The sequence below is a fragment of the Rhineura floridana genome, chromosome 8, assembly GCF_030035675.1.
Source record: "Rhineura floridana isolate rRhiFlo1 chromosome 8, rRhiFlo1.hap2, whole genome shotgun sequence".
In the NCBI taxonomy this organism is placed as follows: domain Eukaryota; kingdom Metazoa; phylum Chordata; class Lepidosauria; order Squamata; family Rhineuridae; genus Rhineura; species Rhineura floridana.
In genome coordinates, this window is record NC_084487.1 from 55,816,031 (window position 1) to 55,839,625 (window position 23,595).

The following is a 23,595-nucleotide window of genomic DNA, read 5'->3' on the forward strand; positions in this document are numbered from 1 at the left end:
GTAAAAATTTGGGTGAAGAATTTATTTCGGCTGGATCAAAAAAAATAATGGTGTTGTTCTTTATATTAACACACAATTGTTTCCTAAATTGATATTATTGGATGACAGTGGTAGATTTGTGGGAGTTGAAATTACTTTACAAGGTACAAAAATTTTGATAGTGGGCATTTATGCCCCCAATGAAGATAAAACAAGGTTTTATACAGGACTTATGGAAAAATTATCAGAGTTTGCATATGATCATTGGTGTGTTATGGGTGATTGGAATGGAGTAATTTTACCAAAAATGGACAGACTTTCTGAGAAAAATATTAAAGAGACACAGGGTAAATTACCGAAGATTTGCTTTGAATTGATGGAAAATTTAGAATTGGTGGATGCTTGGAGATATATAAATGACAATGCAAAAGAATTTACTTATTTTTCAGAAAGACATAAAACATTCTTGAGGATTGATATGATTTGGATGTCTAAAAGCCTAGTGAAAGACATTTCCAAAATGGATATATTACCAAAAACTTTTTCGGATCACAATCCAGTGATATTGACTTTAAAAAAAAAAATCTTGGATTTAGATGGAGACTAAATGAATCTTTATTACAGAATGATAAAATAGTGCAAGAATGTAAGAAGAAATTAAAAGACTTTTTTGAACACAATTTACATAAAGGAACAGATGAAAATATTGTTTGGGATACAAGTAAAGCATTTATGAGGGGATATTTTATTAAATGTAACTCTGAATTAAAAAAGAAGGAACAACAGAAAATGCAATTAATCTTGGAAGAAATAAAAGAGGAAGAATTGAAAAAGAATCCAACTAAAGTTTCTATTGTAAATCAAATTAAAATGTTACAGAAACAAGTGTCAATGTTGACAGTTAGAGAAATTGAAAGGAAATTAAACTTTGCCAAACAAAGGACTTTTGAATTTGCAAATAAACCGGGGAAATTGCTAGCATATAAATTAAGAAAAGAACGACAAAAAAATCTTATTTTAAAGATACAAGAAGGAGATGAGATGTTGACAGACAATGTAAAAATCCAAAGGGTTTTTCATCAATATTATTCAACTTTGTACAAGTGTCAGGAAATTCCCTCTGAAAAAATAGAAGAGTATATATCTAAACAGAATTTGCCTAAAATTACAGATTTTCAGAGACAAACTATTAATGGTCCTATTACGTCAAGAGAAATATCTGAGGCTATAAGTAAAATTAAATTAGGAAAGGCGCCAGGAACGGATGGACTATCAGCAGTGTATTACAAATGCTTGGAGGAGGAACTCTTATTACCTTTACAGTATACAATGAATTCTATTTTGCAAGAGGGGAAGATACCGGATAGTTGGAAAAATGCCAATATAACATTAATACCTAGAGAGGAGCAGGATCTAACCAAAACAAAAAATTATCGGCCGATATCTTTATTGAATAATGACTATAAAATTTTTACAACGATTTTGGCAGAAAGAATGAAAATAATATTGCAACAATTTATTCAGGAAGATCAAGCAGGGTTTCTACCTAAAAGACAACTACGTGATAACGTCAGGAATGTTTTGAATGTGTTGGAATACTTAGAACAACAAAATGATAAACAAGCAGCTTTGATCTTTTTAGATGCTGAGAAAGCATTTGATAATTTGAATTGGAAATTTATGTTTAAGGTCTTGGAGCAAATGGATTTTGGAGATAACTTTATAAAATGGATTAGATCTATTTATACATCTCAGAAGGCACAGATAATTGTTAATGGAGGGTTAATGGACTCATGTGAAATACAAAAGGGTACAAGACAGGGATGTCCATTATCTCCCCTTTTATTTATTTTGGTCTTGGAAGTGCTGCTTAGAGATATAAGACAACATAAAAGGATTTCGGGAATAAAGGTAAAAAAAGAGGAATATAAATTGAGAGCATTTGCTGATGATTTGATAATTGTATTAGAAAATCCATTGGAAGGAATTAATGCATTGATGGACAAATTAAAAGAATTTGGACCGTTAGCAGGATTTAAGATCAACAATCAAAAAACAAAGGTGTTGGTGAAAAATTTATCTTCAAGGGAACAAAAAGAGTTGATGGGCAAGACAGATTTTAAAATAGAGGAAAAGTTGAAATATTTAGGTATTATTATGACAAATAAAAATTCAAAATTGTTTCATAATAATTATGAAAAACTATGGACAGAGATTAAGAAAGACTTGTTAAAATGGGATAAATTACAATTGTCATTAATGGGAAGAATATACGTGATAAAAATGAATGTACTGCCGAGAATGTTTTTGTTTCAAACAATACCTGTAATATCCTCTGATTTACCTTTTAAACAATGGCAAAAAGATATTTCTAAATTTGTTTGGCAGGGAAAAAAACCAAGAGTTAAATTTAAATTATTACAAGATGCCAAAGAAAGAGGAGGACTGGGATTACCGAATTTGAGACTTTATTATGCTGCCTGTTGTTTAGTCTGGATAAAGGAATGGTTTTTATTGAGGAATAAAAGGCTATTGGATTTGGAGGGCCATGACCTGAAGTGGGGATGGCATGGATATCTATGGTATGATAAAGTAAAAGTTAATGTGGATTTTAATAATCATTTTATAAGACGTCCTCTGATGAAAATATGGAATAAATATAAACCAAGGTTTTATTCGAAAATACCATTATGTGTCTCAAGTCAAGAAGCGTTTTACAGAAGAGAAATGGCTGGAAAAGAGAAATGGTTAACGTATCAAGAACTATTAGAAAATGTACATGGAGAATATATAATGAAAGAGAGAGAACAACTCATAAAGGAAGGATATCGTTCTCAATGGTTTGCCTATTTACAATTGTTAGAAAGATATAAAATGGATAAGAAAATGTATGGGTTTGAAATAAATCTGATTTTGAAATAGGTTTGTGTACAAATGATGAAAATATAATTGCGAAAATGTATAAACTCTTGCTGAAAATGGATATGGAAGAAGAACAAGTAAAAGAGTGTATGGTAAAGTGGGCAAAAATTTTTGGTTATAATATACAAATGGATCAATGGGAAAATATGTGGAAAAAAGGCTTGAGATTTACATTATGCTATAATCTTAAAGAAAAAATTTATAAAATGATGTATCGTTGGTACATGACTCCAGAAAAGTTGTCAAAAATGTATAGTAATGTTTCTAATGCTTGTTGGAAATGTAAACAACAAGAAGGATCATTTTATCATATGTGGTGGTTGTGTAAACAGGCAAAATCATTCTGGGCACAGATAGGTAGGATGATGCAAAAAATCCTAAAGATAAATATTCAGTCAAAACCAGAATTTTTTTTATTGGGTTTTATGGATAAACAAATAGAAAAGAAATATGGAAGAATAATATTATATATGATTACGGCAGCAAGATTATTATATGCACAAAAGTGGAAAATGGAATCAACACCAACAACGAAAGAATGGCTATTGAAATTAATGGACTTAGTAGAGATGGATAAATTGACATGTTTACTTAGAGAAAAATTGACAGATACATTTCTTAAGGAATGGAAGCCTCTCTTAGACTTTTTGTTGAAAGAAAAAAATGAAATGATGATAATGGGATTTGACGATTAATTAAGATAGACTATGGAGAACAGTGATTTTGTATGTATTAAGGGACAGGTTTGATATATATTATATATTTATAGCTGATCTGTGACAAATCAGAAGTCAAATTTTTTATTTTTATTTTTAATCTTATTGTGTTATGTTTTTTTATTTTGTTTTGTTTTATGAAAATTTGAATAAAAATTATTGTAAAAAAAAAAATATCTGAAGAGTTATTTAAGTGTCCTTGTAAGCACGCAACACATTGCTGGCTCCAGATAGACAAGATGCCCATAATGGACTGTGTCAACCTGTGATGGCAGCCCTGACCTGTACACAGGTATTAATTAGCCCACCAAGAAGAACAGAAGTCAAATAGACGCATGGCCAAAAAGATGAAGTAGTAGTCAGCCACTTAGGTTCAAAAGAGAACAAGCACACTGCAAAGAAACCAGTACTATGCACCCAAAGGACAGGAAGCCCTGAACAGAGATGTGAAGGCCCAGAAACCCCCCCATAAAATTCAGGAACGGAGACACACACACACCCTGGAACAAAATCCAGGTTTTTCCTGTTTTTTTCTGGGCCTTCACATCTCTAGCCTTGAAATTTGAAGCCTACAGAAGGAAGGGATTTTCTTGTGAGTAGATGTGAGAGAGCAGGAAATTTGGAGATCACAGTATATATACTCTTTTGTTGTTCTTACATTCTACCTGTTTTCTGTATGTGACATAATTGTGTCTGGCAAAGTGTTCCCTCAGCAAACAATATTATTGTATCTTCTGAAGTAGGTAGAGACTATGTGTACAATATCAACATGCTACAAGTAACCGGGCAGGGCCTAAAAGGTGAAATTACTTTCAGACAAGTAATCCAAGCCTCTGACATAGCAGTTCCAGACCACCACTAATACAGTGACTAGGAGCTATGTTCTAAGGAAGGCTGGAAATAAATCCATGAATTCATAACAACTTCCCTTGCGGACAGTGGCCATAGAACAGTAGTACAACCAGAGCTTGGAAGTAACTCGTTACTTTTAACGAGTTACTTGTAATTCGTTACAATTTTAAATAACGAGTGGGTAATTCCATTACATTTGGCAAGTAACGGAACGACTAGTAATTTCCCTACTTTTCAACTGCAACTTTAACGTTTCCACGTTAGGTTGGACATTACTTGGGGGCGGGAACAAGGCTCTAGGGCACACAGTTAAAAAAAATCAAGGCTGATCTTTGTTATTGTTTCATGCATTCCCCGGTACAGTAACACACAAAATTACTCTAAAAACAATAAACAAGTGTCTCATATTAAAACTCATTCTTACCAATAAAAATAGGCCCCACTGATTAATCAACTCTCCTTTTAGTTAATTAATCTGCTGAAAATTAAAGCTTGTAGCCCTAGAGTTGGTTTTTTTTTTTTTAAAAAAAATCATTTGACCAGGAAGACAAGTACCGTTCAGTTCGCATACAGTGAATTTCAGAGTTGAGATTAATCTGTTCTCATCACAGCCCAGGCTTGTGTATTTATGTGCAAGCCCTTTCTTGATGACATTGCCATGTGGTGACCAAAGCAAGGAGGAGGGAAGTCTCAGGCTGTGTGGTGCAGTCGCTGCAACACAATTGCTGCCTAGAAAAGAATGTGAAGGTGCAAAAAGCAGAAGCTCAAGTAAGCTTCAATAAGATGAACAGTGCCAAAGCTGCACAGGCTGCAATAGGCAATGTTGAGGGGTTTCATCATTACTGCTTTTTAGGAAGTGAAGGTCAACCACTGTCAGTGCCGCCCTGGGCTCCTACTGCGAGGAAGGGCGGGATATATATAAATATAAATAAATATATATATATACAGAAAGAAAGAAAGGAGAGATGTAAAGGGGAGTATTTCTTTAGATGTTACCCTACTTTCCATTTTTGCTTTCTATTTGCTTCTAGCCCTATTCTGTCACTCTCCAGTACACATGAAGAAGGGGCAGTGAGGGCAACTCCCAAACCTGGGTGTTGCGCCTCCAAGTTAGTTACTTAGAACTAGGTATGCCTTTCCTATCTACGATGTATTTCTATAAATGAAATAGCTTTTCTTATTTTACTAAGTCTTAAGTCTCAGTGATCTCAGTGCAGGGTAAAAGCCTGCCACAAACACACACATTGGCACACACAAGCATCATAGACTGTTGACAATCTCTGCTAATATCTATACAAATGTACATAACATGCATCACCTGAACTCACATGATCTAGAGTTACCTTAGATCTTGCAAGATTTGCAAATGAGAAGCAATAGGGTTTTATATTAGTTCTGATTGTCTATTGGGCTATCATAGGTTATATGTTTTTTTCATTTTCTATGGCAAAAACTCCAACTTCAGTGGAATTTATGTGATGTGTTCTAATCATTTGAATTTGGCTAATGAATGCTTTATTCTTTCATCAGAACTTTAGCAGTAGTACTAAAATATTAATAAAAAAGAAAAGGGAAAGAAAAAATACTTTACATACATCATTCAGCTGTATTGCTAATTATAGATATAGATATAAAAGATAAACGGCATTTTGTCAAAAGTATTTTTGTCTACATTTTATACCTCATCCTTGGTTTTCCAAGCTTGGCATGGAATGCTTCTCATACAGAATTAATTTGAAATGCTGCATATTTATTATCATAATCATCATATTCAAAATAAAAAATATATGTACCGCCTTCAAGTCGATTCCAACTTACGGTGACCCTATGAATAGGGTTTTCATGAGGCTGAGAGGCAGTGACTGGCCCAAGGTCACCCAGTGAGCTTCATGGCTATGTGGGGATTTGAACCCTAGTCTCATTTTGTTCTCACAACAACCCTGTGAGATAGTAGGTTAGACTGGCCCAGGCAGGGTTATTCAGTGAGCAAAAATGATGCAAATAGGATCTCTTTTAATTGTGCTATCGACCTGCTTACTTCCACTCTGACTGGGGCATCTTGCAGCATGGGGAAGAGATGGGGGCACATCACAGCTGAAGTTCACCCATATAGGAGCATTATCTCTTGTTTATTACAGAGACGCCTGTTGCAGGTTTTGCTGCTGAGAGCAGCAGTCAGTTAGTGCAGCCACTTGAGTCACAGCTTGTTGATCCTGAGGAGGCAAAACTAGAAAGTGAGGTTCAGAAAGGAGGCCCTGTGCACGAGGAGGAGGAGGGCATGAAGCAGTGCCAGTTGCCCACAGCCACATCTGCAGAACAGCAAGTACCATGGGTTGGCTTTGAGAAAGCTTGTACATTTGTGAGCCAGAGTGGGAAAAATGTTGTTGTACGATGCAATTACTGCCTTCCAAGGATCAAAAATCTGAGATCAGCTGTTTCCTCCTCATCCAATGTGAAGAAACATTTTGAGGTAAGCCTTTGTCATGCTGGTCCTCAAAGAGTGTCCATTGTCTATTTATGTTTAAATTGTGAAGTTCCTCTTCCATTTTTTCTTGGATTCATGCTTTGTTCTTCTTCCTCAGAGGGCACACCCTGAGAAGCTGAGAGCAATTGAAGAAGCAATAAAGGCAAGGAGACGTGGCCTTCCTGAACCAATGCATGACACCCCTCCTCCCAAAATGCTGAAGCAGCAGCAGACAACCCTTGAGAGGTGGGGATCTGGCAGGGAGCCTGTCACCCAGAGCAATCTCGTCAGGAGAATCATTGACTTCATTGTAGAGGAGACATTACCACTTCAGACTGTGGACAAACCATCATTCATTAATCTGGTTCGCATTGGACTCCTCAAAGATCTCACCATCATATGTGCCAAGACTCTGAGAGACAGAATTGAGAAGAGAGCATGCCACATGAGAAAAACTCTTGCAAACCGAATGGGTGCTGTGGCATATATAGCAACCACTGCAGATTGTTGGACCAATGGCAAGAAGAGTTACTTTGGGGTAACAGCCCACTGGATCAACCCAGCTACCCTGAAACGTGAGGTCGGGGCCTTGGCTTGTAAGCGTCTGAAGGGGCGCCATACATACGATGTCCTTTCAAAAGCACTGCATGATGTACATGTGCAGTACAGGATCCACAACAAAGTTATGTGCACTACTACAGACAACAGCTCCAACTTTGTGAAAGTGTTCAGAGTTTTCATGGCCAAAGAACCAGTGGAAGCTGCAGGCACCAGTGACGATGATGGTGATAACCAGGAGGAGGAGGAGGAGGCTGAGGTGGAGTTTGTGCCTATCTGTGAGATCCTGGACACAGGACCTGAGGCAGAGGAAGAAGCTGCAGACTCAGGAGAGGATTTTGTTTTACCACCACACCAGAGATGTGCTAGTCACACCCTCAACCTTGTGGCAACACAAGACATAGAGGCCATGCTTTCTGACTCCTCCAAAAGTAGTCTTCTTGGTCCTTTCAAGAAACAGTTTCGTTCCTTGATGGGAAAGTGCAGCAAGTTGTGGTCCAAGCAGAACCAGTCAGCCCAGATTGCTGAGTATATCCGTGCGCAATGTGGTGTGTATCTGAAGGTACCGAATAAGACCAGGTGGAATTCCACCTTTGATGCGTTGAAGCAACTACATGAGCTCCTGTCAACTGTGCCACTAAAAATGCATGCCATAATGGACCGCTGCTCCTTGTCCAGGATCACAGCTGCTGAGATTGAAGTGGTACAGGAATACACAGAGATTATGGAGCTACTAGCCCAGTCCCTAGATATCCTGCAACGGGAGAACGGCATGTTCATGGGGTATTTGCTACCAACGCTCTGCAATCTGGACCGCAAGTTAGAAGGACTGGAAAACAAACCTGAGAGGTACACATACTGTTTTCAGCTGCTGAGAGGTGTGCGTGAAGCCCTAAGAAAGTGGTTTGCAGCTATCTGGGAGGACAAGAGGCTTCTTCTGGCAGCCTGCCTACACCCTCGCTTCAAACTAGATTGGCTGGAATCGTGTCAGGCCACCACCCATACCAACAAGTAAGAACATTAGGGAAGCCTGTTGGGTGGATTACTCCAAGGGAAATGTTGTCTCAAGGGAGGCATCAGAGGGCTTAAGGTGGTAGGCAGGGGCTGGGCCTTTTCTTCCTGGGGCTCCTCATCACAACCTTGGGTTGCTGCAGGTAATCCTTAAGGGTCTTCTGTGCTGCCCCATGAGTGTGGTGACTTGGTCACCTTCCTACCTTCCATGTCATCATCCACAGGCTCAGGCTGGACCCTGAACCAGGGGACATGACAAGCATCAGGAAATGAAGAACAGATGATGGTTTCCTAACATATATGTGTTAACATATCCTCTCTCTTTCTTAGATACACAATGGAAGCCTTGTTGAAAGCTGAAATAAAGATGGGTGTACTTAATGAGGACAGTGATCAGTCTTCAGATAAAGACCAGGAAGGAGATGACTTAGAAGATGACTTCTTTAACTTTCTGCCCCAGGGCAAGAAGTCAGCAGTGGACACTGCTGAGGAGGAACTGGTGAGGTACCTGAGGTCTCCCAGCAGGGAAGTGTCATCACTCCATGGCTTTCCACGTGTGCTGCGGTGTTTTTTGCAGCACAACACAGGCATGCCTTCAAGCGCCGCAGTAGAACGCCTGTTCAGTACTGGTGGCAACGTAATGACTGTAAAAAGACATTCCTTGTCTGACATGCTCTTTGAGCATCTTGTTCTTTTGAGACATAACAGAAACATATTATAAAAGCATTTCAAGTGTAAAATTTGATTTCAAGAGTTGGGGTATCTTCATTGCTTGGGGGGATGTGAGATTCTGTTATGCCATTATGTTAATCTTATGGATAATTTTTTTTATTCTACTACCCCCTGTGTGTGTGTGTTTATTTTTAATATTGTTTTAGGCTTCTTAGATGTGCAGCAGCCAAGGCCAGCACCTTGTAGGAGTTTTTTTTAAAAAAGTAACTGAAATGTAATTGTAGTGATTACTTTTGAGAAAAAGTAAAGTAATCAGTTACTTTCAGAGCAATTGTAATTGTAACGGTAATTACTACTTTTTTGGGCCAAGTAATTGTAACTGTAATTTATTACTTTTTAAAAGTAATCTTCCGAGCTCTGAGTAGAACATACTCTTTGCATGCAGAAGGTCCTGGTTCAATTCTTTGCATCATCATCTAAAAAGACATCAGGTGGTGAGGCCAGAAAGTTCCCTGTCTGAATCCTTACAGAACTGCTGCCAATCTAGACTAGAAGGACCAATGAACTAACTTGCCATAAGGCAGCTTCTTATGCTTAGATGTTCAACCACCACCACCACCACCACCACCTTCTTTAAGACTACAATCCTATTATACACACTTATCTGGGAGCAAGTCCCATTAAACTCAGTGACTATTATGTCTGTGTAGACATGCAGAGGATTAAATTGTAAACCTTTGGCAAATGAATGAAGAGATGAATAAGGAACTAGTAAATGTTTCTGCTTTAAATAGTATCTTTGAAGAATTAATATGAATATACTACTAACACATCTCAACAAAGAACACACAGCTATGTTTTCTAATTTTCTAGCTTAACCCCAGCCTAAACAACAAATAGGAAGAGTACTAAGATCAATCCAAGTTCCTGTTCTCTTTCAGTAAAAACTTTATATGACAAAACATTTCTTTAGGAGGTAATCTCAGTAAAACAATTCAATAATTAATGCATACTTACTCCACTGATTTTCATACAAACAATATATTAAAATAAATGGGCTTCAGCACACATAAAACTCAATTGGATTGTGGTCTCTTGCCTTTCGTATGCATTATTCAACCAGATGACTCATCTGCAGTTCTCACATAGCCAGTTCTAAATATTGGCCCTGTAACAAACTCTCAACTTCTTTTATAGTTGTGTATATAATTACACATACAGCTTGTGTATAAGACACACTCTTTCATCTCTTTATAGAACATAAACTAGATTGCTTAATTAAATAAGAATCAGAGTAACAAGGGAAAGAAGTTATGGTAATACCTGCCTCCATAAATCTTACCAGTAATTTGTGATTGCAACACTATGTTTTTAAAGTTCCTTTTTTAAACAAAACAAAACAAAACACAAAACTCAAACTACAGTTAGAATTAAACTAGTGAGAAATCACTCACGGAGAACTTACTCATTCAGTAAGGCCTTCAGATGGAGTTGCAAACTGCGCACTGCTGTGTGGAGATGGTTAAGTTCTCCTGATTTCTGTTCGGTTTTGACTGAACGTTCCAAACTAGATCGATGATGCGTTTCAAAGTACCGATAAAATTCATAACTTCGTTTAAGCTCTTCTAAGCAGGCAGCATGAGCATGAGGCAAACCTTGAGTTACATCAGAAAAGATACAAAGTGGCAAATGCTCTGGCCCAATCGAGGTCTTGAGAGATGCATTGGAGGGAGACAGCAAAAGAACTAGCCGCCTGAAGAACTCAGAGTTTTGTCCAACCCAAAGCTGAAATAAAACCTGAGAACACAGAAAAGTTGTAATAATTCTCATTACTACAAAAGAAACCAATTGCACACTGTTTTTCCTACTTTCCCATATTTTAAGCAACTCAAAAATAATCTGATTACCAAATCAGTTAAACATTTTTTGGGGGAAAACCACCATTCATTAATATTGATACCCGGACAGACTACAACAAAACACTAAAACAATCAGCCAGTTTTGCAATAACAGAACACTCAAACAACTTGGCACCTGCCATAATGGTAAGGGAAGGGCATTCCACAAAGAAGGTGCTACCACAGAGACCACCTTGGGGTACAGAAACACAGAGCAGAAATGTTTAAATAATTAAATAAATAAAGGATACAACCTAAGTCAATTTTCTGGATTCATACTAGGATGCTTTCTCCCATAAAAACTACTTATATTAACACCTTTAACATACATATAGTTGGCTCTTTGGAGACAAGGATCCATCTCACAAATAACTGCTGGAACCCATGCAGAGTCCTCCTTTTTAATTATTATATTAAAAAGTACAAAAAGATGGGAAAGTCACATATGTCACTTACAAACAAATCATTTATTAATATAATACACCATGAACCTCCTTCCTAAAGTAGTACAAAAATATGGTTTCCCCAAATTTCTATGCTGCAGCAATTCTGAAAATAAAATATCCTTTCAAGAGTCCTCAATAAAAGCTTACAAAAGGTAACATTTGAGTCTAGCCCAAAGACGCAATAACTACAGTTAATATATACCAAAGAACTAACTTGAGTTTCAGATTAGTCTTTTTTAACAAATAGTGACAGGCTCACTCAGCCCCCATCCCAATTGCTACAAGCTGAAAGTAGTTACAAAACAGGCTGAAGCTAAGATCAATGAAATGAGCCTGAATGCTGGATTACCTTTAGTGCAGGCAAGCTGAAACCGTCTGTGAGATTGTGTGCTTCTTCTTCAGACACCTGCTCTTCACTGAGTCCTAGGCCCAGTTCTTTGAAAGGCACTACACAGATGTAGTTTGTCACATTGTCACTCTCAGAATTCAACGGGTAAGTTTAGTTAGCGTTAAGGCAGTTAAAGAAGCTTTTGCATGACATGCAACGTGGACAAACATGAGGTAAAAAAGCAATCAGCTGCCTTTCTAACAAGTTAAAGATCCTATAAAATGCTATTTATTTGTAGAAAGAACAAACAGCTGTTTATTTAATTCAAACAAGCTGCAGAATAAAGAAAAGACTGGGTTGGGGGGAAGCACACCATCATTTGTTTACAAAAAAACCCTCATGTGATTTGCTGGCTGTTTATGTTCTCTTTTAGAAATAAAACTAAATATGGGTTGTTGTTTTGTATTTAGCAATAGATCATGAACAAAAATATGTTTTACCAACAAAATGAAACTGACGACATTCATCTAAGCATTAATAACTTTTTATTGAGTGTTAAATTTCTCCCTATTAAAAAGAACACAAATCTATACCACATAAAACATCATTGAAATGATGAGCTTTATGAAAAGCATAAATGAGTCAAAGGGGGATATTCCACTGTCCTTCACTTAAACATCTTTACTCCTAAGAGAGGAGGAGGAAGCCCAGTCGAGCCACATGTATAAAGGTGAGAGAAACTAGTTATAGTGTTCCATTGAGCCACAGCATCTGAATTGTAACAGTGAGAACTGATCCCACTGTGTACTATAACCTATTCAAACATCAACTTGTAAGGCAGATTTCTCCTTCAGTCTCATTCTGTTTGATTGGCACACTCTTTCTCTTTCAAAGTGAGCAGAATCCTCTGTTTGGCTAGCCTTTTCTGTCTTCTCCCTCTCAATTTGGCAGAAGAATAAACTATGCTCCAGTTTTTTCCCTTACCCCCAGCAGCAGCAGATGACAGGAACAAACAGTAGCACTTGGCCAGGCAGTGCTTGGCCTCCTGCTTATTGGGAGGGAAGAGATGGCAGCATGGTTGGCACAGTGCAAAAGCATCAGAGGGAGCACAGGATTGCCTCTGCTAGTGTGCTAGCACTGTGCTGACCTTGCCCGCTGCCTACACCTCCCAGTAAGCAGCAGTGATGCGGATGAAGAGATGTTGGGTGAGCACTGCCACCTTGCACCACTGACCATTACTGGTTAGAGATATAGAAAGAATAGATGGTTGAGTTTGGAAGAGTCTAGAGCAGCCTTTTCCAACTAGTGTGCCTCCAGATGTTGTTGGACCACAATTCCCATCTTTCCTGACCATTGGCAATGCTGGCTGAGGCTGATGGGAGTTGTGGTCCAACAACATCTGGAGGCATACTGGTTGGGAAAGGCTGGTCTAGACTAAGGACAGAAAAGAAAGAATTATTAATAACTTACAGTGCAATCCTGTCGCTGGTTTATATTTAGTATTTACTCAGAATCTATGTACAAAGGGCATAATCCCTGCCTAAGTTTGTAACCCTATGAACACTTGCTTGGGATGTAAGTGCCTTTGAATATAGAGAAACTTTCCTCTGAGTAAACAAGTATGAGACTAGACAGTATGTGTCTGAAAACATGGAATGATTAGGGGAAGAGCAAGATGGAAGAGGGATTGAAAGGAATGGTGGGAGATGTAGGCCACAGGGTTCATGGGCAGAAATTCTGCTCCACTCATTTCACAGGCTGCCAGCTGCTACTTCTTGCCTCTAGCAATATCCTAGTGTGGAGCAGCAGTTAGAGCAAGGACAGGGAGCCATTTTCAGCCCAAGGAACATAGTCTGTTCTGGGCAACCTTCCACGGGTCACAAGGCAGTGGTGAGCAAGGCCAGAGGCAAAAACAAGCAGAGCAACAAATGTGAATTTTACATTACCCTGTGTACAGTAAGGAAGATGCTAAACTCGCTCACCCCATCGCTGTTCTCTGCCCAGGCAAGGAAGAAGCACTATCAGAATTTGAGGACATATTCCAGCCAGGCAAAAACACTCAAAGAGGGTACAAAACAGAACCAGTAATGAATTTGGCCTGGTAGACCACCTTTAGCCCAGGGTTCCCCATCCTTGGGTGTTGAATTGACACCAGGCAAACCCAGTTTCAAATCTTCACTAAGCCATGAAGTTCACTGGGTGACCTCTGTCAGTCCCTAACTTAACCTGTCTCACAGGGTTCTTGCAGGCGTAAAGGGACAGGTAAGACCATGTATGCTGCACCCGGAGCTCTTTGGGCGTAGGTTGAAAAAAATGTAACAAATAAAACCAAACAATGTGAATGTGTAGGATATTAAGGCCATGGACAAGTGTACACAATAAACTCAAAGCTTGTGCAAGTTCTAAAGATGTAAAAACAAAATGAACATAAAAACTGTCCAGCAATCTTTCTTCTTCATTACAACTACTTAGCCTTTTCCTGTATGTCCTATTTCAAAAAGGATATTGTTTCAGCATGTATAGAGTAGCAAGTCTTGAAGCGCTGAAGTTGGCTCTTACTGATCGGTAAACAGCTTTCCGAAGACCGATGAGATGCTGACAAGGATGCTGTCCAGCTTTATTAAATGGGCAAGCAGCACTGACCCTGTCAAGCAAACTTGAAAAGTAAAATGTGATACAACTGTACAGATGTCCTAAATAATGTTAAAAATACAATATAAATTAATATTGTTGTCTTAGATGTTTTTCATTTCATAGAATATACAGTAGGGCCCCGCTTCTCGGTGCCCCGCTTTTCGGCATTCCGCTAATACAGCACCAGCGGGGCGATCAGCTGGAGTGGGGGCTGGAGCTCCCCGCGCTCCAGCTGATCTCGCCAGAGGAGGGGAAGATCAGCTGTAGCGTGCTCCAGCTGATCTTGTCCTCGGGCGATCAGACTCCAGTGCTCCAGCCAGAGGAGGGGAAGATAAGCTATAGTGCGCTACAGCTGATCGTCTCCTCTTCTTGTGCGATCAGACCCCTGCGCTACAGCGGATCCTGCCTGAGAAGATGAGCTGTAGTGCACTACAGCTGATCATCTCCTCCTCAGGCGTGATCAGCGGGTTAGTTTCCAGACCCCCATGCTACAGGTGATCTGCTTTGCAGCAGGGGTCTGGAACCTAATCTACTGTATGAGTGGGGCCCTACTGTACCTTCAGAGGGGGGGGGAGAGAGAGAGAGAGAGAGAGAGAGAGAGAGAGAATGATTATTTCATTATTTTATAAATTACGGAAGCTGAGAAGGGCCCACACATTGTTAGTTGTTGTGTATAAAATCCAAGACATAATTTTAACTTGAAGCCCACTTTGAAAATCAAAAGAAATACCACACTTTTTACATAAATATCATGACCTTTAGGACTGCTTGTCTTTATTTAGAAAGAGTCATATCTGTTTCCACCCCCCCATTAATTACCATTCTACAAAGTCTGCAGTCACTTATTTCATATTTTCTAAAAAGAATTGTTTCTTTAATCTAAAAAGATGTATAAGTGGCAAATGAGTTTTACTGTGGTCTTCCAAAGCCTGTATGGCATACAAGCAACTGCTACCCATTGTTGTTGCTTTTAGCACACCGTCATTAAAATTAGGAGCAGATAAAATCAAAGTTCAATTTACCTATAGCAGATGCACTTCTAGGTGAGCACACATATTGGAGTGCAACCTATCTACATTGTAATTCCAGCAATGATGGGCACAAGAGCCAAACAAAAAACTTATTTTTATCAATGCTAAACCAGAAACCAGTAGCCTTTTTAGTAGTTTGAATTTAAAAAATGTGTTTATCTAAAATATGTATAACCCGCCTTTCAGGCCTTCATACCACAAGGTAGTTAACATAATCATTGTTAAAAATATGACATAAAATAAAAAAGACTGAACAATAAAAATGAATCCAAAACAAAGAAAAAGTTCTTAAGAGTAGACTACTTCAGCAGAGTAGGCAGAAGACTGCTTAAACTCAAGAGAGTCACAAGAGCTCTCTGAAACAAGACCATTTTAACTTGTCATTGAAAAGCTAAGAAAGAAGGGGCAGAATAAACTTCCCAAAAATTAATTTTGTAGGTACTTCCAAAGTCTTGGTGGTGCTGAAAAGGCCATTTTCGGGGTATTCGCTCACCATATTTTCAATGGTGAAAAGACCTTCAGAGACTCAAGGACAATATTAAACTACAGATTGGCTTGAATGGGAACAGGAAAACATTTACATCTTCCAGACCTGGACAGCTGAGGGCTTTAACACCAGCGCCTTGTATTGAGCCTGAAAACCAAGTAGGAGCCAATGCAGCCATTTTAGAATTTAGCACCATGTGTTCCTTGTACCCTGCCCCTATAGCCTTGTGCTCACATTTTGAACCCTTCATAGTTCTGAGAACTTGTAAAGGGCAACCCCACATAGAGCAGATTACAATACTCCTGCTTATAGGTGACTAGCACTGACATCCTATACACACTCACTTAGGAGCAAGCTCCACTGAAAACAGTGAAACTTATTCCTAAGTAGGTATGTATAGCAGGGGGTGGGGTCCTCTGGCCCACAGGCCTAATTAGGCCCATCAGGCCTCCTCAATTGGCCTGCAAGAAACTTCAGAGAGGCTCCATGCAACTAACAATCAGCTGACTGGTGCTGAAAGCAGTTTGGTGCTTACAATGATTTCTTTTGAACTTTGGCAGGTGTCAGTCACCTGATGTCATTATGATGTCAAGTGAATGACAGGTGGGTAATCCCACCCACCTACCAAATTTGACCTGTGAGTGGTGGGGGAGATCATAGAATAGTGGGTAGAAGAGGCTTATAAGGCCATCAAGTCCAACCCCCTGCTCAATGCAGGATCTGGTGTGCTGGCTACATCCAGTTCCCTACCTCTGATGTATAGCACTACATTGTAAGAGATGAATAACCATGGCAAGTTGTTTTATCTAGGAAAACACACTTTCCTTTAAAATGAACGAGCAGGTCATATTGTATATCCAAAAAAGAAAAAAACTGCTGAGATGTTTGAAATGTTAAGCATTGCTGCTTTTGGACACGTTTTTTTAAAAAAATATTAAAGTATGGTAAACAAGAAGACACTACATCATAGACAGAATGCAATAGCAGCATAAATCTTGCCCAGGCTGATAAACTCATATGTCACTTCCATTCACCTATAACAAGTGCAGAAACTGCATAAACATATCTGTTGATCATCACATGGAAAAGCTGCTGCGGGCAAGAATCAAGAGATAAAAAGGAAGGCAGAACATTGAAAATGGACTTGTGTATAAACCACCTATACACACTAACTTTATGAAATATATGCTATCTGACAGTATTTCAACTGAATGTTAGAAATGTTTTTGCTATATTATTAACAGACTACCTTTTAAATTGGTTTCTGTCCTAAGACTGATTGGCAGGAAGCCTAATTATATTAAAACATTATCTCAATGAATATTTCCTTGTCTTTTTATCTTTATTTCAAGATACGGAAGCATTCTAGAAATTTATAACAGAACACAAATCTGCTGAAAAGTGTACCTGTTTCATTGGGCATTATGCTAGCAAAACAAAAAAGCTCCTGAAAAACACCTAAATTGTTTTTATAGGGGAAGACAAAATCAAAAACAGTGAACTGAAAACCCTGTGCCTCCAATCCAATGTGTTATTATTATTATTATTTTATTTATTACTTCAAAAAATTCAGGGCAGCATATGACACAAGTCTTAGATGCAATAAAAGGGGAACATACAATGTTTACACCCAGTGAGCTTCATGGCCAAGTAGGAGTCTCTCCAGTCTTGGTCCAACCCTAACCACCCAAGCATACTGGTTCTGCAACTTTGACTCATGAGAAGGGATTCCTCAACTCCATACCCTGAAAAACTCCTCCTGAGGATCAGTAAACAACAGATGAAACTTCAGACCTCTTGCAGAAATGGAAGTGGCTTTTGCTCGTGTTCTCTCTCAGCTGAATCCTAGCCACTAACTTTTTTTTATTTTTAAAAGCTGGAGGCCTAGACTATTGTATTAATCTGCTAAAATTAAGGAAAAATATTTTGCCTCAGGACTCACTCGCTAACACTAAGCTCTTTTGAAGTATTAGTTTAACTATAGGATTAACTATTCCTAATTGTATGCTACTTTGTCCAGAACAGACTTTGATTGCCTTAAAACATGCCTAAACATTCCACAAGAGAATGTATTTTTGTCAGCAAAGCTCCATTCAGGCTTATCGTTTATGTTTGGAAAATTTGTTCTCTGTAAAATGCCTACATTTCTGGTTTTACATGTAGCTGCTTGTGTTGATCTGGTATTGGAAGCATATGCTCTGTAAGTAGAGATCAAAATGTTTTATGTACATGAGAATCCTTAAGCAACTCAAGCTGTGGATATTACTGTTTCTTTCTCTTTCTGTATGAAGTATGATGTAGAAAAGAGCAATGTTTGAAGACAATATACATCCAGAAGAATTTTAACTCTTGTAACTTGACTCACTGCAGTGAGTCATATAAATTATAGAAACAAATTGTCTCCTAAGTGCATTATGTTCAATTTTGTTGTATTTAAACCTTCTGAAGTGCTGGGGGAGGAGTTTCTGTGCCATGCATAATCTGTAAAATTACTTTCTTATGCAAATTACCATTTACTTTCTTCTTGAATGATATGTAACAAAATATGGTTTTGAATAATGCAAATAAATACTCAGAGAGCTAAATGACTCTGAAAAATTAAACATGTTATCTGTGAAGTGAAAACTGGTTCCAAAGAGACACTTGTACTTTTTCTTGTTGGTGTACTTGCAACCCAAGTATATGACAATGTTTCAAGTCTCTTGAAGATGGTTGGTAGCAGGCAACCGCAAAAAGATAAGTGCTGTTTCAACAGGGTTTTTTTTTTTTAAAGAAGAGACATGCATCTCATTTTTAATATATATTTGTTGTCCTTCATACTTCAGGTCCCAAGACTTCAGGTCCCAAGGATGAGAGTTACAGCTAGGAATAGCACAACCACCCAGCTAGAAAACTGCCTCTTTTGCAGCTACCTTTTATTGCAACACCTACACAGAATTCACCGGGAAATTCTGCCAAACATCATAACAAAAAACACATTGTTTCCATTCATGGCCTTGTTACCCTTTATTTGGGATAGCAGTGACAAATATGTTGTGTAAATAAGTGACACATCTTAGAGTTAGGCATTTAAAGGAAAAGTTTCTTTGCTATTTATTTAACAGCTATGCCTGAACCAATTAAAAAAACAAAACTAAAATTCAGACTCACAGAGTAAATCCTCTGGAAATGACTTCAGTTTCTTGAATGAGCCGTAGAGCTTTTCTCACAAGGCTAGTGAAGGCTCGGCAATTAGTCACTATATCTTCTAGCTGGAAATGGCATTTTCTTAGGGACATTTGCAGCTTGGCTATCTTCAATGTGTCCAAACCTCGCAAGCACATGTAAACCAACAAGCCTAATCCCCACACCAATCCAAGTGATCCATTCCACAAAGAAGGAAGAATAACCCGCGTGCTGATGAAGGCAAGCAGTAATGAGATATCCCTGCAAAACAAATAAGCCAATATGAGCCACACCAAGGAGTAATGTACTTTCCAAGCTTTGTCCAGATTCTGCACATGCAAGCTGGTGTCCAGCTGTCATTAAAAACAAAACAAAACCAGGTCCTAGCCATTATAGAATTATAGATATAAGGCAAATTGTGCAACTAGTATTCTACTTAATCATTTTGTGAGAAATAGGGTTTTCTCCCCCTTCCATTGTTATAGCCAATGAAGGAATAACAATGGCAAGTATGATTGTCATATGAAGTAAAAAGTGATATTCATAGATATACAGATACACAGAGCATTTTCTGGAGATGGAACTTTATTGCCTTGCTAATGCCAATACAGCTTATTATATCCATAGTTTGGGGGTAGAGAGGAGAACGTGGGCTAAGAGAGAATAGTTTACAAAGCCCTGAACTGTAGTCTATTGTTAATATTTTAGGTTAAAGATGGAACACAGAACCAAATTTTGATTTCTAGCCAAAGATCACCCATACAGATACTCAGACTGCAGCACAGGTTACTTATGTTCAATAGCCCCTCTGGCCCCCTTTCCCATTCTAACTCCAGCACTCAACTGCATGCAGAAGCCTTTTGTTACACTGCATTAAAAATTACAATGCATTAAGAACAAAAAGATTAGATTTTCTGTACAAAATAACAGTAAAATATTTGTAATTAGCATACAATCTTAATTACGTGCAAATTAGGGCCCCTGGATTTGGGGAACTCGTATTATAAAACAGCCCACTTAATTTACTGAAGCTGCGATTCATTTATCTCCTGATTAAACATTACAGCCTATATTAATTAGGATTAACATATCTAAAGCAAATGACTGATAGAGCTAGGATATGTTCATTTCCTTAAAATGTATACATCGGATAAGATTACTCTTTCAAATGTATGACCTAAAGAGTAAACCCTGCAGTAATGAGTCCCCCCCCACCCAGATTCAGACTCATTTATCCTGACCACCACAGTCCAATTGCGTGCACTTATTATTTTGAAGCAGAATCTAAAAGCCCTTATCATGAGCAACCTTTTGAACAGCTTGCTCATTATTTTTCTTAAAATCATATATGAACAACAAAGCTTCTCTCATTTGTTTTTGTCATGTTTGCAAAATTGGTATTTTGACAAATTGTTACAAAATACAAGTCTCTTCAGGAACACCACAACAGACAGCATAAATTAATACATCCAATTCCTTTCTTGCTCATTGTAAAGTATGATGAATTTGCATTTCCCCATTACTTTTATCAAATGCTAGCTCTTGAATATTGGACATTACAATGTTATACACGTGTAACCCATGTAATTTAAAGAATGGACAGGGATAACAAACAGAATCATATAAAAAAAACCAGAGACTGAAGTATTACATAATTTCTATCACCAGACTTGCAAACTTGTATAGTAAGCCTCTCTCAAGATAAGGAGGAAAAAACTTGTTGCAACTTCTAAGAAAACAAAGAATCTTTATGACACTGCTCACTCTTTTCCTTAACCCCAAATAAGCTTATCAAAGAGGAAAGGAGTACGTTAAAACAGTCCAGAATACATTCTTTAAGGAAAGGGTCCACAGAAGAGAAAGATCACTAAAAAATTAGAACTTTTCAGTTGTCAGAGCACTGAGGATCAATACAAGATATGCAAAGAGATGCTTCCTCCAACAGAGTATGTAGTCTATGCACACAGCATGCACACAGCTCAAGGCAATACCAAATATTAGGAGTTGCTAGGGAGCGTAGCGTTGGAAGATGTCCATGTTTCTGTTGCTTGGGCTGCCCTGCAGACAGGATACTGGGGTCAAGCAGCTCAATCAGTTCAACATCCTCCTGCAGCAGAACTTCCTGTTGCAGGATGGTGCAGAGAGCCTCCGAGCGAAAACCAACATCCTTAATATAAGAAAAACAGCATCAGTTTGACCAATTTCTCATACACCAGCATTTCTCAAATATAATGAAAACTTTTCTATCACCACTTAATATTTATTTATTTATTTTGTATCCCGCCCTTCCTCCCAGCAGGAGCCCAGGGCGGCAAACAAAGCACTAAAACACTTTAAAACATCATAAAAAACAGATCTTAAAATACATTAAAACAAAACAGCATTAAAAACATTTAAAGAAAAAAACAACTTTAAAAAAGGGTTAAAAACATTATTAAAAAACATATTAAACAATTCTGACACAGATGCAGACTGGGATAGGTCTCAACTTAAAAGGCTTGTTGAAAGAGGAAAGCCTTCAAAAGGTGCCAAAAAGATAGCAGAAATGTTTTAATATGTAAAACAGAGGTGGCTAATCCCCAGTTCAGGGTTCTGATCCATTCCCCAAAGCAAAAATTTCTGCCTCCCCTAAGGCCTCACCAACATTGGTAGCAGCAGCAAAAAGGGCGGGGGGGAATTCAAATAGACACAGAACTGAGGTGGTCAGAGCCTAATGCCCCTGATGAGAATGCAAATCACCCCCTGCCAAGTCATTGGATTAGGGAATGGCTATAGGTCAGTGACAGATAATCTGTTTTGTATGGAGAAGATCCCAGGTTTATTCTCCAGCGTGTCCAGATAGGAGTAGGAAAGTTCCCCATCTCAGACCTCGGAGAGCTGCTGCCAGTCAATGCAGACAATACTAAGCTAAATAGACCAATGATCTGACTAAGGCATGCTCCTGTGATGTACAGCCTCCTCTAGAGATACTTTAGGATCTGCAGTTAGCCTTAGAAACACAGGTTGCACATATAGCCACATATTTATTATTGGAAGGGCCATAGCTCAGTGGCAGATGGTCCTAAATTCAATCCCTGACATCTACAGCAGGACTGGGAGAGAAATTTGTCTGAAACCCTGGAGAGCCGCTGTCACTCAGTGTAGACAATACAAATGGTAGGCAGTACCAACAGATGGACCAGTGGTTTGATTCTTTATAAAGCAGCTTCCCAGGGCTGGTGCCAGCAGGCAGCCAGGTTGGGCCTTGGCCAAGGGCCCCCTCCTTAGAGTGGGACAGTGAAGTTCCCGCTCAGCGATCCATAGCAGCCTCAGACGCAGCAGTGCCAGGTTGCAGAGCTCAGCAGCCCAACATAGTAGTGGATCACAAAGTGGAAGGTCCCATGGACCCCCAACTCCCCAGTACAGGTGGTGTCGGGGCTTTAAAAAGCCCGCCCACCACACCTACCTGTTGCATCAGTGCAAACACCCTGTGCGCTGTGTCTCACAGGTCTGCCATCACCCAAGATGGTAGCGGGGGTGTCCCTAAGGGTTGACACTGCTGCCATCTTGGGTGATGGCATGTGCACAGATGCGACAGGTAAGTGGGGCAGGCGGGCTTATTTAAGTCCGGACTGCCTATTATCAGGGAGGTCTTTGACCTTATAGTGCTGCAGGCCTGGGGCCCAGTCATGCTCAAGGGGTCAGTCATGCCTGGCGAGGCCCTGCAGATTCCTATGTTCCTATTATTTGAGCGGAGTGGGGGTGATAAACCTTCCCTCCTCAACTGATGTGCATGGATCACCTGAAGAGAAGAAAGTATGTGCTGGTACGAGCATGTGCCCGTGGGGTGGCCCCTGGAGGGTTTGTCGAGGATAAATGTGACCCTCAGGCAAAAAAAGGTTAGCCAACCCTGATGCAAACATTTCTGTTATTGCTGCTGTTATTATTAACATAGTACCATCAGTGTGCATGGTGCTTTACAGAACACAAGAGGAAACATCCCTCCCTCAAAGAACTTACCATTCAATATGGGAAACAACAGAAGAAGGGGTGAAAACAGTAGCAGTGGTAACAGGAAAGCAATATTTGTTTATTCATGTATTTATTTATTAAATTTATATCCTGCCCTTCCTCCCAGTAGGAGCCCAGGCTAAGGCATAATAGCATATTTAGTGAAATGTTTCAGTTGCACATGCTTTGGCTTAACTTATAGGCTGCATAAAGGGCATGGGAAAGAGGGCCAAAAGTGTCCCAGTTCTATGTAAAGTATCTATAAGGGCCACCTGACCGCTCTTTACTCTTAAAATCACTACTGCTATATGAATAGTTTGGTGAAATGAAACGAACAGATAAACTGACAGGATGTGAAATACGAAGCATATAGATTTCTTCCTATGATATCTTCAGTCAAAAAATAGGTCCCAGAGATAGATGGGTTTGCAAATTAAACTTG

At 38.9% G+C, this 23,595-nt stretch overlaps 1 protein-coding gene across 5 annotated transcripts in view; it reads right to left on the minus strand.

Annotated features, from left to right (window-relative positions):
- VEZT (vezatin, adherens junctions transmembrane protein) overlaps positions 1–23,595 on the minus strand; it is a 58,095-nt gene that overhangs the window by 12,045 nt on the left and 22,455 nt on the right. For 2 of the 5 annotated variants that reach the window (XM_061639543.1, XM_061639540.1), the window contains exons 4-9: positions 21,155–21,330; positions 19,149–19,424; positions 14,353–14,502; positions 11,868–12,015; positions 10,640–10,971; positions 9,011–9,193 (exon numbers count right to left, since the gene is read on the minus strand). In XM_061639543.1, the coding sequence (XP_061495527.1) occupies positions 9,011–9,193; positions 10,640–10,971; positions 11,868–12,015; positions 14,353–14,502; positions 19,149–19,424; positions 21,155–21,330 (1,265 nt within the window). The remainder of the gene's footprint in view (positions 1–9,010; positions 9,194–10,639; positions 10,972–11,867; positions 12,016–14,352; positions 14,503–19,148; positions 19,425–21,154; positions 21,331–23,595) is intronic. The other 3 variants (XM_061639542.1, XM_061639545.1, XM_061639544.1) reach the window with 3 other exon arrangements.